The 22,297-nt window shown below is 36.1% G+C and overlaps 6 protein-coding genes across 7 annotated transcripts; 2 read left to right on the top strand and 4 right to left on the bottom strand.

Moving 5' to 3' along the window:
* Positions 1 to 553: 553 nt before the first annotated feature.
* On the bottom strand, positions 554 to 2,028 carry LOC125585499. Its single transcript, XM_048754691.1, has 3 exons — positions 1,707 to 2,028; positions 1,538 to 1,619; positions 554 to 1,415 (listed from the first exon to the last, which is right to left on the bottom strand). The coding sequence occupies exons 1-3, from the start codon at positions 1,907 to 1,909 to the stop codon at positions 1,086 to 1,088; spliced, it is 615 nt and encodes a 204-aa protein (XP_048610648.1). The 5' UTR covers positions 1,910 to 2,028; the 3' UTR covers positions 554 to 1,085.
* Positions 1,719 to 4,821, bottom strand: LOC111203808. Its single transcript, XM_048754690.1, has 11 exons — positions 4,760 to 4,821; positions 4,628 to 4,675; positions 4,483 to 4,551; positions 4,321 to 4,395; positions 4,157 to 4,225; positions 3,431 to 3,565; positions 3,266 to 3,334; positions 3,086 to 3,172; positions 2,608 to 3,008; positions 2,096 to 2,524; positions 1,719 to 1,960 (listed from the first exon to the last, which is right to left on the bottom strand). The coding sequence occupies exons 1-9, from the start codon at positions 4,787 to 4,789 to the stop codon at positions 2,724 to 2,726; spliced, it is 867 nt and encodes a 288-aa protein (XP_048610647.1). The 5' UTR covers positions 4,790 to 4,821; the 3' UTR covers positions 1,719 to 1,960; positions 2,096 to 2,524; positions 2,608 to 2,723.
* Positions 4,822 to 4,832: 11 nt separating this feature from the next.
* LOC111208017 lies at positions 4,833 to 6,297 on the bottom strand. The gene is made up of 2 exons (XM_022706698.2): positions 5,449 to 6,297; positions 4,833 to 5,360 (listed from the first exon to the last, which is right to left on the bottom strand). Exons 1-2 carry the CDS (start codon positions 6,295 to 6,297, stop codon positions 4,866 to 4,868), a joined length of 1,344 nt encoding a protein of 447 aa, XP_022562419.2. The 3' UTR covers positions 4,833 to 4,865.
* A 2,129-nt stretch (positions 6,298 to 8,426) lies between these two features.
* Positions 8,427 to 9,971, top strand: LOC106423873. Of its 2 annotated transcripts, XR_007322425.1 has the most exons (4): positions 8,427 to 8,627; positions 8,704 to 8,955; positions 9,052 to 9,247; positions 9,528 to 9,971. XR_007322425.1 is itself a non-coding variant. In XM_013864631.3 (2 exons), the coding sequence occupies exons 1-2, from the start codon at positions 9,061 to 9,063 to the stop codon at positions 9,713 to 9,715; spliced, it is 375 nt and encodes a 124-aa protein (XP_013720085.2). In that variant the 5' UTR covers positions 9,020 to 9,060; the 3' UTR covers positions 9,716 to 9,971. The 2 variants fall into 2 exon arrangements, 1 of the variants encoding a protein (XP_013720085.2); XM_013864631.3 differs by lacking the exons at positions 8,427 to 8,627; positions 8,704 to 8,955 and having other exon boundaries at positions 9,020 to 9,247.
* A 3,403-nt stretch (positions 9,972 to 13,374) lies between these two features.
* On the top strand, positions 13,375 to 15,855 carry LOC106423932 (UDP-glycosyltransferase 86A2). The gene is made up of 2 exons (XM_013864674.3): positions 13,375 to 14,004; positions 14,853 to 15,855. The coding sequence occupies exons 1-2, from the start codon at positions 13,485 to 13,487 to the stop codon at positions 15,773 to 15,775; spliced, it is 1,443 nt and encodes a 480-aa protein (XP_013720128.2). The 5' UTR covers positions 13,375 to 13,484; the 3' UTR covers positions 15,776 to 15,855.
* Positions 15,856 to 16,467: 612 nt separating this feature from the next.
* LOC106423866 (ABC transporter G family member 3) lies at positions 16,468 to 21,588 on the bottom strand. Its single transcript, XM_013864623.3, has 11 exons — positions 21,392 to 21,588; positions 20,498 to 21,004; positions 20,338 to 20,417; positions 19,690 to 19,979; positions 19,430 to 19,601; positions 19,234 to 19,347; positions 17,791 to 17,919; positions 17,516 to 17,707; positions 17,361 to 17,447; positions 16,899 to 17,279; positions 16,468 to 16,834 (listed from the first exon to the last, which is right to left on the bottom strand). Exons 2-11 carry the CDS (start codon positions 20,994 to 20,996, stop codon positions 16,586 to 16,588), a joined length of 2,193 nt encoding a protein of 730 aa, XP_013720077.2. The 5' UTR covers positions 20,997 to 21,004; positions 21,392 to 21,588; the 3' UTR covers positions 16,468 to 16,585.
* Positions 21,589 to 22,297: the final 709 nt, after the last annotated feature.

Here is a 22,297-nt window from a genome sequence, read left to right as displayed (position 1 = left end):
TCTGGAGATGGGTTTTCGTCGGAGATCGAGAGATATGGAGATGAGAGAGAGATTCGAGAGGCGGAGACGAGTGAGATTCGAGAAGTTTGAAACGGCGAGAGTGTTGAGACGGCAAGAGTTTTGTCTTTTTCCAATCGAAATGTATTGGTTTTGGAAACCTATCCTATATTAATTGGTTTAAGTATGCTTATGTAATATTCTTTAACAGATGATTCACTTCAGACCAGCGGTTAAACCGAGGCATTTCATAACACAAAAGTCTCTCTATCCCCGGGTTCGATAAGTGGTGGATTCAAAATCAATTTTAATTTTTTTTTGTGTTACAGTTTGGAGTTAAATACAATTAAATGTAATCCATTAACAGATGATTCTTCTTTGCCTAGTGGCTAAAATCCCACACTATCCAAATACGCAAACTCTCTCCCTCTGGGTTCGATCCTTTTTGGATCTAAATTTTTTTTTTTTTTTTTGTCTGTAAACATCACAATTTTAAGCTTACAATTTTTTCTGGAAACCCATCCAGAAACATTATTTAACCTTCCAAGATATATGATACCCAAAAAAAATACTTGATATCCTTCCAATCTTTCTTATGTAACCAGACGCCAACAGCATAACAAAATAAACAGTCATAACTAAAACCGAGTCTTAACTAAAACAAAAAATGTTTTGATGCATCATTCTCATTTCCCAAAGCTCTCATCCACAAATTGGTTGAAGATCTCACAAGACAAGGTTCTCCTTAGCTCCAATGCATTGTCATGTCTCCTATCTTCAATGACTGGCACTCCAGAATCTTGACAAGAAATATCCCACAGTTGAAAGGATGTTTTGTCCTGTGTAAACCTTGTGCCTGCTCAACCTCAAATGGAATCATCTTCACTTTATCTACCTCATCACCAGAAGATTCCACCAGCAGATCAGAAATCAACACTGTCATATTTAAAAATCAATATCAAGATAGAATCAGTTGAATATTTCAAACCAAGAAACAGTTGAATACATCAAATACAAATTGTTTATACATACCTGCCAACTTTTTCACTTGAGGAATATCAATGATGTTGCTTTCCTTTTGAAAACAATCATATACTGTGATTCTTTTCTTCTTCAAATGAATTTCCATCCCAATCCAGACATTGCTTTTTTTTTCCAAGAGTAATCCCATACACAACATCAACATCTTCTCCCCATGTCTTCTCTGGATATACCTTCCCTCTTACAATATCTTTAAATAAATCGTTGAAAATCTTTTTACCTTTGACCTTTTCTTTCTTGTAAGCCAAATCATGAGAGAGCAAGCAATGCAAGAACTCCATAGGTAGGAAGCACGCCTTTGGAATCTTGTAGTTGTGGAACCAAGCAGCATTCTCATTTCTTCTGCAATTTAGCATTGCAAAGGCTCCATCAATGTGCTGCAAAAATAAATGCAAACATTATCTATTTTGTTACTATCTAATTCCTGAAACTAAAAAAATCCTTCCTGAATTTTTTTTTAAAAAAAAACTCAAGGCAAGAACATATGTAAAGAAATTACCTCTTTCTTAAGGTCCTTTTTTGAAGTTTCCATGCTTTGAAAGAAAGATTTCCTTATCTTATTATCATTGATTGATAGGGACCTGCAGTCGATTAAAGATTCAAAGGAATTACTAAACCTTTTATACATAAATATAAGAATATATAGACAAGGACAGAAACATGCTTACGTTTCATGCATGCCGGGCTTTAATGTCATCCAATTTTGAAGCCTTGAAAGCTTATGTTCCGCAGGAGTTGAAAACGGATCAACTGCAGGTATAATCTCAGGTATTACAGTTAAAGCCGGATTTCTGTCAGACTTGAATGGAGTTTTTGTGTCTCTAGATCGTTTAGGCACCCTCTCGCTCCTTCTTAGGAAAACATTATCCATTCCTGAATTTTGTGATGAGGCAGCAGCTTTCCTTTTCTTATCAGGCTTCACCTTTAATCAAACAATAGACACCAAGCAAAATATTATCAAATTTGTTGCAATCGGAATTTCTGGAAACCATTCCTGAAACTAAAATGTATGTATATCAAACAATTCACGTGAAGTATAATTCAAGTTATGATTTACCTTATCTGCCATCTTCCAGACTCCATCTTTCCATTCTCTATGAATTCGCAAATCTGAATGTTTGAATAGAATAGTTTCCATAGAAGTATAGAGACACACCGAGTATGTGTTATCACCAAGTACCATGCTAATTTGTCCGCTGCTCCAGCCATTGTTGTAAAAGACTTCTACCTTATCCATCATCTCAAAGGATTTTTGGTCACTAGTTGGTGTTGCAGGATGTATTTTGTCAGCCGTGATAGTATCCTGAAGTTTCTGAAGTCTATGTTGGTCTGCGAAGAGTGTCGTGTACTCAACTGTCAGCTCCTCTAGTCCTTCACACAGTTTAAGATCAACAACCTTTCCTGGATACCATATTTCGTCATCAGTAGACAAAATCTCAACCTCTGCGCCTATTTGAAAGTGAGCTAGAAGCCTGCTTACTTCAACCTATGAAAAATGAAGATTCACTAACATCAGCGGTTTCAAATTGTTAGAATAATAATTAAAGATCAAATATACTTGTTGCATACCTCGTTTGTTTCTGAAAAATCTATAGCACTTGTCTGAAGATGCTCTGTTTTCTGAGTAATAGGCGGTATCTTCGAAACATGCTCAGTAGTAGGTTCAGTAGTAGGCTCTGTGGAAACTAGCTCAGTAGTAGGTTCTGTAGTATCCTTGAGATTTTCTTCTGCTCTGATGGTGTCTCATCGGATTGCTCTCCCTCACTTGTCTGAAGGTGCTGTGTTTGCTGAGTAAGAGGCTGTATAAGAGGCTGTGTAAGAGGATGTGTCTTCGAAACATCTGTGGAAACTAGCTCAGTTGTATGTTTTGTAGTATCCTTGAGATTTTCTTCTGCTTGATTCTTTCTGCTTGATTGTGTCTCCTCTCCCTCACTTAGAGAAAAATATTGGGTCGCAGTTTCTGTCTCACTCTATAAGACAAAAGTAAATGGTAAGAGTTAGTTGAATAGAAAAATATTACATAAACATTTTAAATATTTCTTCTTACCAAAGCATTCTTATTTTCTTCAATAACTAGTGCAATTAGTGAAGACAATGGAGAGGAAGGTGTGTGATGCACAGCATGTGTATCCTCCTGTAATAACAATAAAATAAAAGAGGTAGTTATGAAGAAGTTTCTACAATTTAAAATTCAAGTTGTACTTATGAAAGACATTTCTATGCTTACCTTTTTATTGTTTGCTGAAATGATCTCAGTCAATGGCTGTGTAGCCTCATACGTTCCCTCTGTTACCGTCTGCAAAAAAACAAAAAAAGTCAGGAAGGGGATCAAAAACACGTACAAAAGCTTCCAAACATTACTTGAAATCTCCAAGATTTTTTGAGCATTTACCTGCTGTTTCTGAATTGGAGTAAAAACTTGAGCCTCAATACTCTTTGGAGATATTGGAGAAGAAGGTGTCTCATTCATTTCCAGTGTTTCTTTTTGCAAAACTTGAGTCTGAGCAGCAGGTGACTCAATCACAATCTGCAAAAAATATCAGGAAAGACCATCATGAATACATTCAATTATAATTTCTAGAGTAAATATTACCTCATCATTTGTTTTTCCTTCTTCTTGATTAGTTTTGGGTGGCGTCTCATCAGTAGAGGTTTTCCCTCAGCCAAAAATTAGAAAGGTCAATATATGTAAATCACCCAAAACTAATTGTAAACTCCAACTGTCATTGAGCATATACCTCTTTTGTTAGATTAGGAGTGAAAACTTGACTATCAAGGGCAGGCGTGTCATCCGATGGCTCTCTCTTAATCTATAAAAATTATCACGAAGGCAATCCAGAGTACGTTCTAAAGCTTCCAAACATTAACTTAAAAATCCAAGATTTTTTTTTGACCATGTACCTACTAAGTCTGACTTGGAGTATAAACGGGAGTTTCAATACTCTTTGGAGCTATTGGAGAAGAAGGTGTCTCATTCATTTCCACTGTTTCTTTCTGCGAAACTTGACTCTGAGCAGCAGGTGACTCCCTTGTTAATTTCTCTCTCACAATCTGCAAAAAAATATCAGGAAAGGCCATCATGAATACATTCAACTATAATTTCTAGAATAAATATTACCTCATCATCTGGTTTTCCATCTTGATTAGGATTGGATGGCCTCTCAGCAGGTGACTCACTTGTTTCTTTCTGTCAAAAATCAGAAAAGCCTTTATATGTAAAAAAAATCACCCAAAACTAATTTGTAAACTCCAACTGTGAAAACAATATCATTGAGCATATACCTCTTTTGTCAGATTAGGAGAGAATACTTGAGTATCAAGGGCAGGAGTGTCATCATCTGATTCATTCATTGTCTCCTGCAAAAATCAAGAATGCATTCAAGAATATGTACAAAAGTTTCCAAATATTACTTCAAAACTCAACAATATTTATTGGTTACATACCTCATGTGTCAAATTAGGCTGTTGAGACATTGGAGATAAAGGCGTCTCACTCGATGGTTGCGTGTAATCCTGCAAAAATCAGGAAGGCATTCAGGATTTTGTACAAGAATTTCCAAATATTTTCTTAAAATTTTTGAGCATATACCTCATTTTGTTGAGACTTTGGAGATGCAGCTGATTCAATCATTGTCTCCTGCAAAAATCAGGAATGCATTCAAGAAGTACAAAAGCTTCCAAATATTACTTCAAAACTCAACAATATTTATTTGTTACATACCTCATGTGTCAAATTAGGCTGTTGAGACATTGGAGATAAAGGCGTCTCACTCGATGGTTGTGTGTGAGACATTGGAGATAAAGGTGTCCCACTGGATCGCTGTTTGTCAAATATTAGGAAGGCATTCAAGAATATGTACAAGATCTTCCAAAAAATACTTGAAAATGCAAATGTAAAAGAAGATGTTTTGAGAATTTACCTGTTGTGTCACGTTAGTGGGAAAAACATTGTTGTTTCCTTCCAACTCTGACACACGGGCTCTAAGATGTATGTTTTCTTCTTCCAGTAATGACATTCGATCCTTCATGCTCTTCAGATTCTCCTCCATCACCTTGATGATCCTGTTCACTTTTTCATTTACTGAATCCTCATCAATCGGAGTAGAAGCTTGGCCAGTCTCCTTATTTGCCATCATTTGAATAAGAGCATCCAATGTTTCAAATGTGTCTACACACCTATTTTCCCAGTCATCGGCTGTAAGCTTGTACCCTTTCTTTGTTACATCTTTCAGTGTTTCCAGCTCGTCACTATATTTGTCTTCAATGGAGATATCATCTTCTGGATCATGAGGAATAGAAGGTAGTATGCAATGGACCTTCAGCTGAGAGTATTTTAAAAAAGACCAATGAGAAACATATTAAAAAGAAGAAGCCAAATAAACTGAGAAACATATACTTGGAAAAGCTTACCTTTGTATCAGCTTCAACCTGTAAAACCCTATCAAGTGATGGATTCTCTACCTCAGTGTATTTTTCACACAAGTAAGTCGGCCCAGGAACCTCAACTGTTGGTACACACTTACTGAACTTATTCCTTAGCAAAGGAATCGACTCTAGTATCCAAAGAAGGAATACTAGAGGATAACCTTGCAACTCAAATTTGGATTTATTCTCCAAATGATTCGCGACAGCGTTTGGAATTGACTTCAGGAGCACAATGTAATCCTCTTTCCCCCATGGATATGTCATATCCTGTGCATTTTTCGCATATTCCAAAGGAAAACTCCCTCTGCTCTTCCGCAATAATATGCTCTCTACCAGGATGAGCATTGCGAGGCATACTCTCTCCTCAGAAGCATATTCTCTTGTGTTTCTGAGCTGTTCCACCACGTCACTTAACTTATGACTACGCCCCTTTAGCAATTCCCAATTAAATCTATCGGTTTCCCTTCGTGGTCCTTCTAATGCACCACTACATTTCAAGCCTGTCATCATATGAAATTCTATTATAGAGAACCTCATTGGCTGCGCACCGAAATGGAACCAGGCTTCATTCTCCTTGACAGAAACGATGCTTCTAGTGAGAATGGCGTAGACCATCTTTGCTGATAACTTCAATCCTCTCTCACTGAGCTTCATTATAGGTCCCAGAAATGATCCTCGGACTCTTATCATCTCATCTGGTTTTAGAATGCTGTCAACAATGGAGATATACTCTGAGCCGGAATATTGGTTGATTGCTGACTTTTGCTTTGGCTGTGAACCAATAGGATACTTCAGCTCTGGCAGTGCTAGTTTTAGAGGTACTGAATCTCCCATCTTGTTTCTATCATGCGTAAACAAGGAAAAAAAAAATTTCAAACTATTCTGGAAGGCTTTCCTGAAATAACACAACAAATGCTTCCTGAAATTATTATAAACACTAGACAGTTTCACAAGCAACAAAAGACTCATAAGAAAATTCAAGACCCTATCAAAAATATCAACATTCCTAATCAAAACAAGACTCCAAGCAAAAAAGTTTCAAAATGTGTTACCATACGAGTTTCAATATTCAACATTCAATAGATGCAGCAACAAATGCTTTCTGGAAATCTTCTAAAAACATTCAATAGATGCAGAAAGAGACAACAAACTTTTATTTTATAAATTTGTACAAACACACAGAAGGTTGAATCTGCAACATACCTCAAAGAGATGAATTATGCTCCAACAACTTTGTGTTCCCACAATTCAAAAGTCTTTCATTTGCTTCGCTGGTTAATAAGAAAGAGTAACAAACAAATCAAAATCAAAACGCAAGCTTCACAAATTTTAATTCAAAAACCCTAATTTTAAAAAGTTACATAGTGATTTGTGTCCGATTTTGAGAGTAGAGAGTGTGACGCTGATGATTAGATAGCCGGAGAAGATGATTAGCGAGCCGGAGAAGATGACTAGCGAGCCGAATAAGATGATTAGCGAGCCGGAGAAGATGATTCTCGAGCCGGAGACGATGATTCCCGAGCCGGAGACGATGATTCGCGAGCCGGAGACGACAGTGCCGGTGAGGGTTTGAAGATTCCCGAGCCGGAGACGACACGGTTCGAAGAGTCGCGAGTGAAGGAAATGAATTGTTTGTTTTTTTTTATTCTTATAACACAAGGGTAGTAGTGACATTTTGCCGTTTAATAAATATCATTTTTGTGACTTTCATTTCTTGGTGTCATTTTTGTGACATAAACTTGAAAGGTGTTCTTTTGGACAATTGCCCTAAATAGAAGATGATATTATTTACAATTTTACTAATCGGAACCCTTATTTCACTAATGCTTTGATTATTAATATTTGTATAATTCTGGACAGATAAGGATTTTACGTTGCAATGATTATTGGTTACAAGCTAACATGATCTTACAAGATATTTTATCATCTACGCATTATAATATTTACTAGTCGGACAAATAAAAGATGCAATTTTCTGTCAAAAAACAAAATTGGTATAAGATATTAACATTTATACCAAAAAAAAATAAAAGTTAAAAGATGCAATAGTAGAAAATTAAATGACTACTTCTCTAAGCGTATATATTTATATGCATTCAAGTTTGTAGATCATGGCACGTAAGTTTCAAGCCTTCAATAAAATTAAGATTATGTAGTGGCCGCCATTTTAGGAGATTCAAATTATATATTTTTATTTACTATATATTAACTTTTTATGAAAATAAAATATATATTTTTTTAATTTTTAGTTGTGAATGTTAGGAGATTCAAATTTGAATCATATTGTTATTATATGTCCTATCACTTCGGTCTACTTATATCTCGTTTTCATTTTTTTTATTATTTTCTAAGTTTGCATATAAACAAACTCTTATAATAGATTTAAATTAAGGACATTTCTAAGTTTATATTACAGAATAGCACTCAAAAACTAAAATGACCAAAATAACATTTTATCTTTTGAAAAATTTAAATTTTTTTTACTTTTCAAAATTTGAAATCTTATCCCCAAAATCTCAATTCTCAGCTCTAAACCCTAAAACCTAAACTCTAAACCCTAAACCCTAAACCTTAAACCCTAAACTCTAAACCCTAAATCCTAAACCCCACCCTTTAACTCTAAACCCTAAAACCTAAACCTCACCCTTTAACTATAAACCCTAAACCCTAAACTCTAAACTCTAAACCCTAAACCCTAAATCCTAAACTCCACCCTTTAACTCTAAACCCTAATGTCTACACTAATTTACTATAATGATACAAACATTTATTTATTTCTTTTGATAAAACATTAAATGTTATTTTTGTGACTTTTGACCTTGAGTGCTAGTTTGGAAACAAAAACTTGATTTAGTGCTATTTTTGTCTTTTTCTCTAGGTCTAATATACCCACTAGAGGTCCAAATTAGTCAAAACCCCATGGATTTGGATAAGGACAAACGCAGTATCCTTTTGGTAAGAGAGTGACGAAACTGCCCCTGCTTTATGTTGAAATAGATGTGCCGATTGTACAAGGCGTGTGTGGCAGACTGCTGCAAATCTGTTGGTGGGGGAGTTGTTCTGAGGAGTAGGGATAACAGTAGGAGGCGCTGCAGAAGATGGTCTTTTGGATAAAGAAAGCTTCGTACTAGATGTGATTCCTCCAAAACCAATTCCTTAGAGAGGTAAAGTTTGGCCTTTAACTTTCCGTTTTTATGGTAATATGCAAGGTTAACGACTAACTATAGATGTTGCTTTCAGATTTGCGTGGTAGAGGATGTATTCAAGTGCCCGAGGAGGTGTTGATGACCATCTGCACCTGTGAGCAAATGGAAGAAATCAGTAGGAACTCTCTCAGTCTCATGAGAAGTGACATTACCTAGCCTCTTATCCAATCTGAAAGGGACTCATCTGATGAAATGGATGTTTTCACTCCAACAAGAGATAGATAATCAGGCTTTGAAGAAGTGGCCAACGAACCTCCACGGCAAAAAAGTCTCACATTAGCTTTAAGTATGCTGCTGGATGTTTTTTAAATAAATACAAGTTCTTGTGATAATTGAAGTTGTATGCGATAAATAACGGCTTACCGGTTACCTGTCTGTTTAGCTGCTACTAATGGAATTGCTGGAGGGCGTTTGGACTCAACTAACAAGGGGAAAAAAAAGTCACAGATCCAGTAACTGGTGGAAGTCAGTTCTTGAATTTGCAGATGGGTTCTGGTTATGTGGATCCAAGCTTGGGTACTTGGGTAGGGCTGACATGAGGCCAAAAATTGGTGAGGCTGAGGATTGTGTGATACTTGGTAAGATATCACTTAGTTGCTATGTTTAGTAATATTAGCTAGTACATACATTTATACTGTTAGACATCACTTAGTTGATATGTTTAGTAATATCAGCTAGATCATAACCTATGTATATATCTCGTAGAAGCATATCATCGCATCTTTATAAAAGTAGAAAAAAGAAGTCAAGTTGTAAGACATGACTTAGTTATTACGTTTAGTAGTATCAGCTACTTATGTATGTGGATGTTAAAAACTATATTATGTAGTGACAATTTAATTTTATTTGTTATTTTAGAGGGTGATGACATGAGCAAAGTCACGCAGCACTTCGTTAAGGTCACACAGCACTTCGTTAATGTGGCCGTCAGCATCTTCGGCATAAGTGTTGTTGGAGGGACAATCCCTTCTGTCTGCCGAAGGTGGTTCATCAGTCCGTCCGTCGCCATCAACCGTCTGGTCCGCACTCACTTCGCTATGGTTTGATTATTCAATGAAATCAATTAACCCCTTAAGCATTGACGGCCACCTACAAATTCAGGAGTTGAGAGTGTGTTAGAAAAGACAGCAAGACGATAAGTAATGCAATACCATTATATGTAACCTCTACAATAACATTTACCAGTTAACACAAGAAGTAAACATTTAACATTATATGTAACCTCAAAATGCAACTAAGTCGATCATCTGCTTCTAAGGAAAGTTATAACGTATAATATTTTTGGTGATCACTACCTAATAGTTTACCCTGTCGTATACCATTTATCAGTCCACAAACAAACATTTAACAAAACATCAAAGAAGCAACTAAATATTCAATTAGGTGCTAATGAAACATATAGTGTGTAAGATGTCATGTAACAACTAGGAATTAATTTAACACATAACCTACCTGGCACTCGGAATCTGTGGTCTTGGCATGACCAGGGATGACATAGAACTTGATCGCTGGCGATGGTTTTTCAGATCTTAACCCATTGTCTTCCTCTAAAGTCGGCTCTTCATTAGGCGTCTCTCCCTCGCTTTCTGACGCAACAATTACCACAAGTCCAGTGGGGATAATTTCTTCTTTTAATGGTGGAAGAAACATATCTGCCATCTCAAGGATTTTGCTGTAACGTGCAGTGCTGTTTTAGGGATTTAGGGTTCTAAAGCCCCTTCGAATTCTCTGGATTTTTATGGCGGAGAGAAGAAGAATAAGATCATAAAAGGAGGAATGAAAATACAGTAGTTGGGAGAATACGAATAAATTTGTCTTTTATGATGGTTGCCAATTAAACAGAAAAAGCAAACTCACACTCTTTCGTTCGCAGAATCTGAAAAGACATGAACCCTTGTATTGACCAATGGATTTAAGAGAGTCCCCAGACATTCAGCAACACATCGGCGTATCTGGCAGGGGCAAAAACGTCCGATGAAAAAGGATTTCCAAACAAAGGGTATATGACACATTATATTATTGATTAGGTGCATTCCCACCAATTTATGTTTAATTTAAAGAGAAAAAACTTTTTTACCTATTTTTTCTACCTTAACTTTTTCTCTGGTTCAACCTTCATATTTTAGCTCCCAAACTTTACTGTTTCACTGTAATACTTCACATTCTCTCTAAACTGATTAGAGCAGCATTAACGCGGTTCGTTATGGCGGGTTTTTAATGTTTTTAGGATTAAAACAAAAAATTATGTATTTAGAGAAATAACGTCTCTTAATTAAGCTTCACAAGACACGACTCTTATTAGACACGTGTTGGACATTCAGCGTCTCTTTCTCTCTCTCTCGACGGATTGATTCCGTTTGCAGGGTTCACCAAATCGCCGTCGCTGCTACACTCATCTCTGTCGCTGCTACACTCATCTCTGTCGATGGCTCGATTCGTTATAACCCAGGCAGAATCGCCCCATCGGATCTGATGTTTCTTCGATCCAGCTTCTTCCCACCCGTAACCCTTAAAAACAAACTCTTCGGATCCTCCGAACTCTTCACAGATTCTGAAAGCCCTTTTTCTTTGATAAAAAAAAGGTAAACAATTTCAAACCTTTCCTCTGTTACGTCTCTCACTCTCTTCATATGAAAAAAAACTCCGTGTTGTTAGCAAATCTCAAAAGGGTTTTTTGCTCTAGTGTAAATGATCCGAATTTATAGCTCTAATTGTCTCATTATGGCATAATTTTATCTCTTTTTGCAGTAACTTTTTGTTATGATGATGATGTGTTTGGATTTGATATAACTGTATAATGCTGATGATGATGGGGTCTAGTTTCTTTATGATCATGATCTTTGCAGCTCTCATCATGCCATTGTAATTGTGAAGAAACGATAAAGTGTTCGTTTTCCAGTTTAAAGTTTGTTGCTTTTATCAATGACTAGTGATTTTTGGTTCATCAATGAGTTTTGTGAATGATGATTTTTTTGGTTTTGATATGATTGTATAATGCTGATGATGATGATGATGATGATGATTGGGTTTATTTTCTTTAGGATGATCTTTGTATCTCTTATCATGCCATTGTCATCGTGTAAACGATATAAAGTGTTTTGTTTTTGAGTCTAAAGTTTGTTGTTTTAATTAATGGGTAGTGATTTTTTTTTGGTGCAGGAGAGAGTTTTATTGGTGTGATGGATGAATCAAATGAGATCATCCTGCAGAAATCAAAGAGATTGACATCTATTGTGTGGAACTACTTTGAACGGGTGAGAAAGGCTGATGTCTGCTATGCTGTTTGCATTCAGTGCAACAAGAAACTCAGCGGTTCCAGCAACAGCGGGACGACTCATCTCCGGAACCATCTCATGCGTTGTCTCAAAAGAACCAACCACGACGGTGTGTATGTGAGTACATGACTCTCTTTGATTTTGATATGCTCCCAATCACATATACAAGAATGTTTCATAAATGCATGTTAGTTGAATCGTGGTGTTTCTTGTTTGTAATGAAAGTGTATTCCAAACTTGTATAAATAAAAGTGTATTCACAAGAAGCCTTGTTCTTCCTTCTCCTTTTCATGTTCAAAATATTCATCTTAATCTAAAACAAAATCTATCTTGTAAACAATTTTTCTAAACAATTTTATCTTTAACTAAACAATGTTTAATTTTTTTTAAGAACTCCTAAATAAGAGACTCCCATTAGAACACAAAAATGTTGATGTCTCTTAGCTAGGTATCTTAGTTAACATTTAATACTTAAAAATCATGAAGAGACCCAAAATAGATTTTTGGGCTAATGATGCTTAGTGTGTTCTTCATCAATTTCATTAGCTTTTCGTTCTACATTCTTATTGCTCCTAAATTCTAACATATGTGGCTCCATGTATAACACTCATAAGTGGTTTAATATATCGATCCAAGAAAATGATTACCAGGTATTCAAACATACTAAAGATAAAACATATATCACACAAAGCAGACTTAACAAGACGAAATTCGATGAACTCTATTCTAAATAGAATACTATAGCACCACAATCCACAATAATTCACTAAATCTTATAAACAACAAACCACATGTAAGATTATCCAATTGCTTTCATTTTTGCTCAGATCAACTCTTATCAAAGATTCATCAGAAAAAATTACACCTAAATTTACAATGACCACGAGCATCGTTCTATAATGCATATCCTCTCCACCACCACTTAAGAAAGCTTTCTCATAGATTTATATTCGTCTTAATCTTCTTCGAACATAATAGATGCTGGCAAATAATACAAGGGGATTTGCATAAACTTTAGATGTATATAATGGGCCAAGCAAAAACGAAACATATTTTCTTCTTATATATAAATGGTACATCAGCCTTTTTTTGCCTCGTTTGCTAAAAGGAGAATATTTTGACAAATAAACCACTTTGAATCGGCAACTTTAAAAACTTTTCAATCCTAATCTTATGGTCATTACCTTTACTAGGAACTAGATTTTAGCCATGGTATCTTACTTGATTTGCTCAAAAATATCTTTTAAGAAAACAAGTCATTAATCCCAAAATTGTATCTATATATACTAAAAACCAAAGAAGAGAAAATGCATAGAAATTAGAAATGCCACTAACCATCCACTTCCATGGACGTTTCCGCGAATCAATGCAAAGTCATTCAATTATTCCCAACTTGCCCCATTTAATTTCTTTTTCTTAATCACAGCTTCTTCCTTTTTTTTTTTTTAATTAACAAAAAATATAACCTTTAAATTTCTCTCGTTCTTGGTTTCTTCTCCTCATTATCAAAAGCTCCCAAAGAAACAAGATCCCAACTTTAATGGCGGACGTTAAAAACCCTAACAATCACCATAAACATCATCGTCTTCATGCTCTCTTGATCCCATACCCATTCCAAGGACATGTAAACCCGTTCGTACACTTAGCCATCAAGCTCGCGTCGCAGGGGATCACCGTCACATTCGTCAACACTCATTACAACCACCACCAGATCAACTCCGGGGATATTTTCGCCGGAGTTAGATCGGAGTCTGGTCTTGACATACGTTACGCTACGGTTTCCGACGGACTTCCTCTCGGGTTTAACCGGTCTTTGAACCATGACCAGTACCAATCGTCTTTGCTGCACGTGTTCTCGGCTCACGTGGAGGAGCTCGTGGAGAGTCTTGTCGGAGAAGGTGTGAATGTAATGATCGCAGACACATTTTTTGTTTGGCCGTCGGTGGTTGCGAGGAAGTTCGGTTTGGTTTGCGTCTCGTTTTGGACCGAAGCTGCGTTGGTTTTTTCTCTCTATTACCATATGGATCTGCTTCGGATTCATGGTCATTTTGGTGCTCAAGGTAAATTAATTATCCTCTTAATCTACTTCTTTAGTTTAGTTAATTATTTTAATTCAATTCTCAAATTTTATATTTAAAATTAATAATACCGCTAGATCATCCTAGTAAACTTTTGTCTTGGTCAACGTCTATATTATTTTGAAATGAAAGTAAAAAATTAAGAGGTCATGTTTACCGATCCAGGAGATCCGAATATTCTGTTATTTATATATACACTTATATGATATGCTAGTTGTGTGAGAAACATTAATACTGGTGAGCATTTTCAGGAAATATGCATTACACAGTCAAAATTTGCTTTTACATTTATAAAAATACAATGGATGACAAACTTCCAGGTTGTTTATAAATTGGGTTTTAATACATGTTGAAATCACGTAATAGGAAAATATCATATAGTTATGGTTTCTCCGTTTTGCCATATTTTAAATAAGCCTGAAAATGATACCTACCTAAGGGATAGAGATATTTTTGTATGGTTTATGTTTCTTACTGAAACATTATTTACTAGTACTAGTTTTGTTTTTTCTTAAAGTAAGCGTTACGAATTGCCGACCAAAAAGGAAGAAAAAAAAAAGTAAAGGTAAAGACATAAAATTGGGAAATAATGAAGGCAGCGCTTTAAGATAACTTTTGTCACTAATAATGGCGCATGTGAATAATGTCAGGTGTTGTTGGGTAACTTGGGTCCATAAATTCATTTTCCTCTAGGGTCTGTTAAAAAAAAATTGTTACTGATCTCAAATTCCAGTGGGGTCCCATACATTTTATGAAAATATTTATCAAACGCATCCTTACATTTTCTGATTAATCGTAAATCGTAACACTTTCTCTTCAAATGCAATCAGAAACCCGAAGAGATCTAATCGATTACATCCCCGGGGTCGAAGCAATAAACCCGAAAGACACAGCATCATATCTCCAAGAAACCGACATCTCATCAGTGGTCCACCAAATCATCTTCAAAGCATTCGAAGACGTGAAGAAAGTCGACTTCGTCCTCTGCAACACGATCCACCAATTCGAATCCAAAACCATCCGAGCCCTAAACTCCAAAATCCCTTTCTACGCGATCGGACCGATAATCCCATTCAATCTCAAAACCGGTTCTTCGGTCACCACCAGCCTCTGGTCAGAATCCGATTGCACGCAGTGGCTCAACGCTAAACCGGCCGGTTCGGTATTATACATCTCTTTCGGCAGCTACGCGCACGTGACCAAGAAAGACCTCGTCGAGATCGCTCACGGGATCTCGTTGAGCAAAGTCAACTTCGTATGGGTGGTTCGTCCCGATATCGTCAGCTCCGACGAGACCAACCCCTTGCCGGAGGGGTTCGAATCGGAGGCCGGAGACCGCGGGATCGTGATCCCTTGGTGCTGCCAGATGACGGTTCTCTCGCATCCGAGCATCGGAGGGTTTTTGACGCACTGTGGGTGGAACTCGATCTTGGAGAGTATATGGTGTGAGGTTCCGTTGCTTTGCTTCCCGTTGTTGACGGATCAGGTTACGAATCGGAAGCTTGTGGTTGATGATTGGAAGATTGGGATGAATCTGTGCGAGGATCGGGGTTTCGTTGGGAGGGATGAGGTGAAGATGAGTATTGGCCGTTTGATGTGTGGGGAATCGAGAGAGGGAGTTAGGGGAGCGATCGGACGGGTGAAAATGAGTTTGGAAGGTGCGTTGAAATGCAGTGGATCGTCCGAGGAGAATTTGGGTTTGTTTGTTGACGGACTTGTGGCTAAGGTTGGGTTATCGAATGGAAAAGCTTAATTGCTAAAAGAATTGTTATATTGTTATAGAAGATGACTGTGTCGTTTTTGTTATCGGGAATAATATTGTTTTATTTTACCTTTTTAATTATAAAAATTGGTACTAAGATGGAACTATCGTTATAAGAAACTAGATGCAAGTATTTATGCGACAATGCGTTGGAGATGTGTGAGAATAAATATAAAAGTTTATTGATTAATTATCTTTTCGACTTGGTCTAAATCTTTGGTATCATAGGATTAGTTAAACAATCAAACATTAGTATTGATTTTTTTTTTTTCTTTTAACATCTTCAGTCATAGATAATTAAATTAGACACACAAGCATGAATTCATTTTTCACACATGAAAACATAGAAACCAAAATAGAGTTACTGATGTTGAGGGTAAGTTCTTCTTTTTTTTGCATTCAGCTGAATATGTTATGTACTGCTGACGACATGAATAAGAAACCTTTCTTTCATATTCCAAGTTTAATATGATACATTATTTTGACCTAAAATATTTTTAAAAATGGGATCTAACTCATCGATAAACAAATTATGTAATTAACAAAAAAATTTAAAAAAAATTGTTTAAGAACCAAAAATATTAATTCGATCAAAAATATAAATTTTACTTTTTCATACGATATTTCTTAAATAATTTTTATATAAATTCACTTTGCGCAGTTCTTATCCTAATGATACATTATTTTGTCAAATACGATCAATGTAAAAAACCATTCAAACCAAAACCTTTAACAGATTTTTTTTTAAACTACCAAAAAAGACTAAAATATTATCTAAAATCATCAACCATCTACCTATAACTAACTGTTATTCTTCCTATGACAAAGCAGTAAACGACCAGACACATTCTTGTTTAGGCCAAAACGCAGTAAAACATAAACAATAAGACGGTAGCCAAAAGCCATAGCCAACAACACAAGCATGTTCCTCCATTTAGAGTTCGCGTCTGCAGCTATCTGGTAATATCCTCCTATCGCCTCGTAACCTGATATACTCCTCACTTCTCCAACAGCAAACACTTCCCCAATGTACTCGTTCTCCAAAAGACCCTTCAATCAAAACAAGAACGTTTTAAGAGTTTTCTTCAAAAGGAAGCAAAGATTTTTTCGTTACCTGAATGGAGTAAGTGTGGAACGAGATGTAAGCAAACGGGTAAGTCCATAAGGGCTTTGGCAAAGCGTTACGGATTCTGAAGTGACCTGCAGCGAGCATCATGATCACGTGCACAGAGATGAGAGTCAAAGTGCTCCAGTAAACATCTCGCCAAACGCAAGCGATGGAGAGCATCAATCCTTCGTTAACCAACAGGCACATGAAGAAGTTGAGCACAAAGTACATCAGCAAACCGAAATCGTCTCTTAATCCGACCATAAAGTAGAAGACAAGACTTGAGGAGATGGAGATGAGAAACAAGAACGGTATGCTTCCAAGAAACTGCCCTAGTATGAAGACAAAAGCACCCGAATGCTGGTTCGATGCTTCACTTCTATATATCTATCAAACAAACAAACAAACAAACAAACAAAAAAGAGTAAACTTACAAAGCTCAAAGGAAGACGTGATCAAATTGGTTACCTTGATTTCTTTTAAGAGCGATGGTATTCCAGCAATCCCTAATAGTGAGGCAAAGGAGACAAAAACAAACACAGCAGCAACTCTTGTCTGCAAATAAAGAGTTGTTTAGTACTCAAAATGTGACATGTTTGTGAGAATGGTTTTAGAAGACTTACTGCAACAGAAGACAAAGAATGCCCCAAGCCAGAATATAATGTTCCAATAAAAAGTGTAAGAATCAGGTAGAGAATAAGACGGAGCCAATAGTATTTCCATTCTCTAGACATGACTAAAAGCGATTTCCAAGTGAGCACTGCAACACGTGTAGCAGCACCAGCTTTTCCCTTGGATTTAAGCTGTGATCCCTCCTGCAAAAGAAAAAGAAAAAAAAAACTTAGGTATTGACATTATATACTAACGATAGAATTAACCAAATAAACAATTGTTTTACCCTTTCGGTGAGTTTGAAGATCATAGTCTCAACAGAAGCAGCATCTGCAGATGATTTATAGGTAGCCTCGAGGGTACGAATAGCAACAGCAGTATCCATATTTACTGCTGAAAAGTCACCATTATCGTCCTGTTGTTTTACATTTAAGCTCATATCAGTAAAGAAAATGTTACAAGAAAGTTGCACAATGCAAGAGCCGTCATGTGCGAATGGAGCGGTATAGAATTAAGGTATATATAAATTAAGGTATAGAATTTAAATTTTTTAAATATACTTCTAAATTTAATGATTATAACTTCAAAAGAACGTTAAATATACAGTTAGACCTGCTTGTTTGTACATTTGAAAAATGCATCCAAATGGTCCATCTAGATGTCTTATCCAGATGATTCATCTGGGTGTTGTTCGTTTCTTCATTTCGTCTATGCATCCAGATGAATCATCTGAATGCAGCTATGTTTGTTTGCTTTTCATTTTTTAACTTGCATTTGCATCCAAATGAACTTGTTAATAAAATGACTAAAATATTTTTTTTTTTTATGTTTGGGTGAAAAAATAGCATTTTTACGGTTTTGGCGGAAATTTTTTTGCGGTTTTTGAGGAAAATGTGGTTTTGATGAAAATGTGCATTTTTGTGGTTTTGGCTGAAAATACGTTTTTGCGGGTTTTGCGGGTTTTGCGGAAAATATGTTTTTGCGGTTTTGGCCGGAAATGTTTTTTTGACCAAAAACTGCGTTTTAACGGGTTTGACGGGAAAAAGTTTTTTTCGCGATTTGCGGGAAAATTTATTTTTGCGATTTTGGTGGAAAATGTGTTTTTTGCGTTTTTGACGGAAAAAGTGTATTTTTGCGTTTTTTGGCGAATTTTTTTTTGCGTTTTTGCGGTTCTGGCGGGAACATGCGTTTTTGCGGTTTTGACGGGAAACTATTTTTTTTTTTCGGTTTTGGCGGGAAAATGCATTTTTTCGGGGTTCGCGAGAATATGCGTTTTTGCTGGTTTGGCGGGAAATGCGTTTTCTGGTTTTGACGGATAAATGTGCTTTCCGGTTTTGGCGGGAAAATGCGTTTTTCCTGTTTTAGCGGGAAAATGTGTTTTCATGTTTTGGCGGGAAAATGAATTTTCCGGTTCGGGCGGAAAAATGTATATGCAAAAAAAAAAATAGAATTTTTGGTTTGAAAATAATATTTTAATTTTAAAAGGTTATTTTGTCATTTATCATTTTTGAATGAACTAAATGCATCTGCATCCAGATTCACTATCAAGACTCACCTTCATTTGGGTGAGAATTTGAGATGAGTTTTTAAAAATTCAGCTTGGTGATCCATCTAAATGTAACATTATAATGTACAAAACGAACATCAATTTGCATCTTCACCCAGATGAATCACCCGGGTGAGCAAACTAACAACACCTTAATATTCTCTCTGTAGCTGGTGTACGTACCTGCCAGTTCTTGCACATTGCGATAATCCTATCGAAATCTGTGTTTATAGCCCTCAAAAAATGATCTGAAGGACTTTGCATAATCGGGCATGGGAATCCAGCATTTGAAAAGTGCTACAAGGAAGCCACATCACAAAGTCAACAATGGTCTTTTTGAGCTTTGATATGAAAAAAAAAAAACATAATTATATTTCACCTGTAAGCAAGCTAGTGTCTCCCCAAAGAAGAGTGTGTTGCCATTTGATAAAAGGCAGATTCTATCAAACAAACCAAACACTTCTGTACTGCTCTGATAAATCGTGAACACAAGTGTGCATCCTATGCTCGCAAGCTTTTTGAGTGTCACCATCATAAGCAGAGTCGAAACACTAATTAAAAAAAAAGAGCAGAAAAGGACCAGCTTAATAAGAATGCAAAGATTTTACCACCTAAACATAAATCTAGAAATGGTTTTACCTGTCAAGATGATAAAGAGGCTCGTCGATGAACAAGATATGAGGTCGCATCACGAGCTCACGAGCAATAGAGACACGTCTTCTTTCGCCGCTCCGGAGACCCTTCATGTAACAGTGACCACCACCAATCAATTTGTTTGCGTAATCACTCAGAGACATGGCCTGAATCGCATCTTCCACAACGCTTCTTTTCTGACAGAGGAAACCTGGAAGCTGAAGAAGTGATGAGTAGTATAGAAACTCACGAACTGTAAGAGATCCAATCAGTTGTGTTTTCCTCTCAGCATATCCCTGCAAAAGAAAATCACAGTTTCACAAACTGAAAAGATCAAGAACACTAAAAACCAATCTCTAGGATTTATATTATAAAATTTATACAAGATATTTTAAGTTTTGGCCTTTAATTATAAAATATTTTTGATGAATTACCAAAATTAGATATATAAAACAAAAAATTAGACAAATTTGTGGATTTATACTAATATTATTGCTTAATTTAACAAATTAGATAGATTTAAAATGATTTCAACCGATTTAGAATGGTTTAAACCGATTTTAATAGGATTTTATAAAAATCATTTCGGATATGACCGATAAGCCTCTCCTAGACTGATTTTTAGAACCGTGCGAAAAACAATAGGTGACTCACATAGGATCCGTAAGGCATATGAGATTTTGAACCATTCACAAACACATCTCCATACATTTTAGCTGAAGGAGTCAATCTTCCTATAAAAGATGAGATTAGTAAAAAATGAAAACATGATAAATAAGAATCGTTAATGAAACTAATGGTTATGTGGCATCACCAGCAAGTGCTCTCAATAGAGTAGACTTCCCGGACTTGGCAGGACCCATAATAACTGTCATAGTGCCGGGAAGCGCATAGCCATTGGAGCTCTTCAGCACTTTATCAGAATATCTTCTCTTCCCTTTCATAGTAACAGTCAAATCTTTCCAAGCAATGGAAGCACCTGCGATTTTCCTAACCACATTTCCCGCTCCTCCTTCAGGCACTGGAGGAGAAGTCATCGAACCGCTGTTGATTTTCGACAAAGAAGGAGAAATGGGAGTAGCTGTGGCATCGTTAATAGAGTCTCCACCACCACCAATATTAGCTTCTTCATCCATTCTTACATCAGCAGGAGAGTCTTCCCACTCAGGAGAGTCTTCAAAGGATATAGGTTGTGTGAGAGAGCCAGGTTTTCTTACGTAGAAGAAGTGGCTAGATGGGACTCTATTAGTAGGACTACTTGCAGAAGATGAAGATGAACGGTAGAGATCTGATTGAGACTGTATCTCTTCCATTTAGGCACCTACAATCAGAAAATGTTAAAAGATTTTCATAATCAGTGAGACAGTGACACCAAAACAAAAGAAGGCCAATAAGTAAAGTGCTTACTTGATTTTAGAGTGAATCAGTAAAGCACTAAAGTGAAAAAGTACCGTTTAATTAAAGTCTAAAGTTCATGTTCTGTTTTTTTTTTTTTTTTGCCATAAACAAAGAACATAGTGACAAGTGATTCCTTATTTAGTAACATAAACCCTAATATTCTCTTTGCTTTAGGTTTATGCAGTTATGAGACCATAACGAAGATATCTTCAAGCTCATAACTTTGAGAGTTTATCAGGACCTAAGCGAAGAGTATCAGAAGAAGGAGAAACCGTTTTTTGGAGGAACTAAGGAAGAGGAGAAGACAAACCTGGATCTGAAAGAAGTAGATCCACCTGAGAATCTCTTCTTGAGAAGAGAGAGATGCGTTGTTGGAGAGAGAGCTAGGGAGTGAGCTCTCTGGTTCAACTCTTCGGGATTCTGCAAATATTATTAAAAAAAAACATCCAATGGATTGGGAAATTTTTGTCTGAACCAAATGTTTATGAGTTTCTATAACATTTTAGTTAAATTACACATTATTTGACCAAAAAAAGTTAAATTTCACATTAATAGTCGTTTTCGCCAAATTTTTAAGAAAAATATAATCAATTATTATTTTTATTGACTGGAGGTAAATGAACAATAATATCAACGAATAGTACAGTTCTGATTTTTGAAATAAAGCTTAAAGAATAGCTACATCGTCTGACCAAGTGACAGTTTTGTTCTTAACAGAAATCGAAATCAGGATCCAAAACTTTACGTCTACTCCAAATCAAAATCCTTATCCCTCAACTAGCATGCTAAATATAATCAATCGTAACATATATTTTATCATTCGGATTTGAATTTATTTTGGTGTTTACAAAAATAAAAGGTGTTTACAAAAATAAAAGTTGGCGTATAGTACTAACTTCAGCTTTAAGTTTTAGTTACTTGATCCAAGGTTTGGTCTAGTATACGTACTTTGTTTATATTAGAATCCTTCCAAAATACTGAACTTCAATTAAAATCCTACATTTAATATTGAAAATCCTATTTTCATACTATGAAAAAAAGTATCCCGACCTATCTAGGTCAGTAGTCTAATTAGTATTTTTAAGAAGAGAATGAAAAGATCCAAGCCATTGACCAAAAGGCCTCTGTAGTACCAACATCAGCATTAGGGCTGGGTAAAAAACCTAGATCCGAAGAACTGAACCGAACCCGATCCGAAAAAGTAGTACCAAACCCG

Source organism: Brassica napus, chromosome C4, assembly GCF_020379485.1.
Source record: "Brassica napus cultivar Da-Ae chromosome C4, Da-Ae, whole genome shotgun sequence".
In the NCBI taxonomy this organism is placed as follows: domain Eukaryota; kingdom Viridiplantae; phylum Streptophyta; class Magnoliopsida; order Brassicales; family Brassicaceae; genus Brassica; species Brassica napus.
The sequence above is the reverse complement of the archived record's forward strand: the minus strand, read 5'-3'. Positions and strand labels throughout refer to the sequence as shown.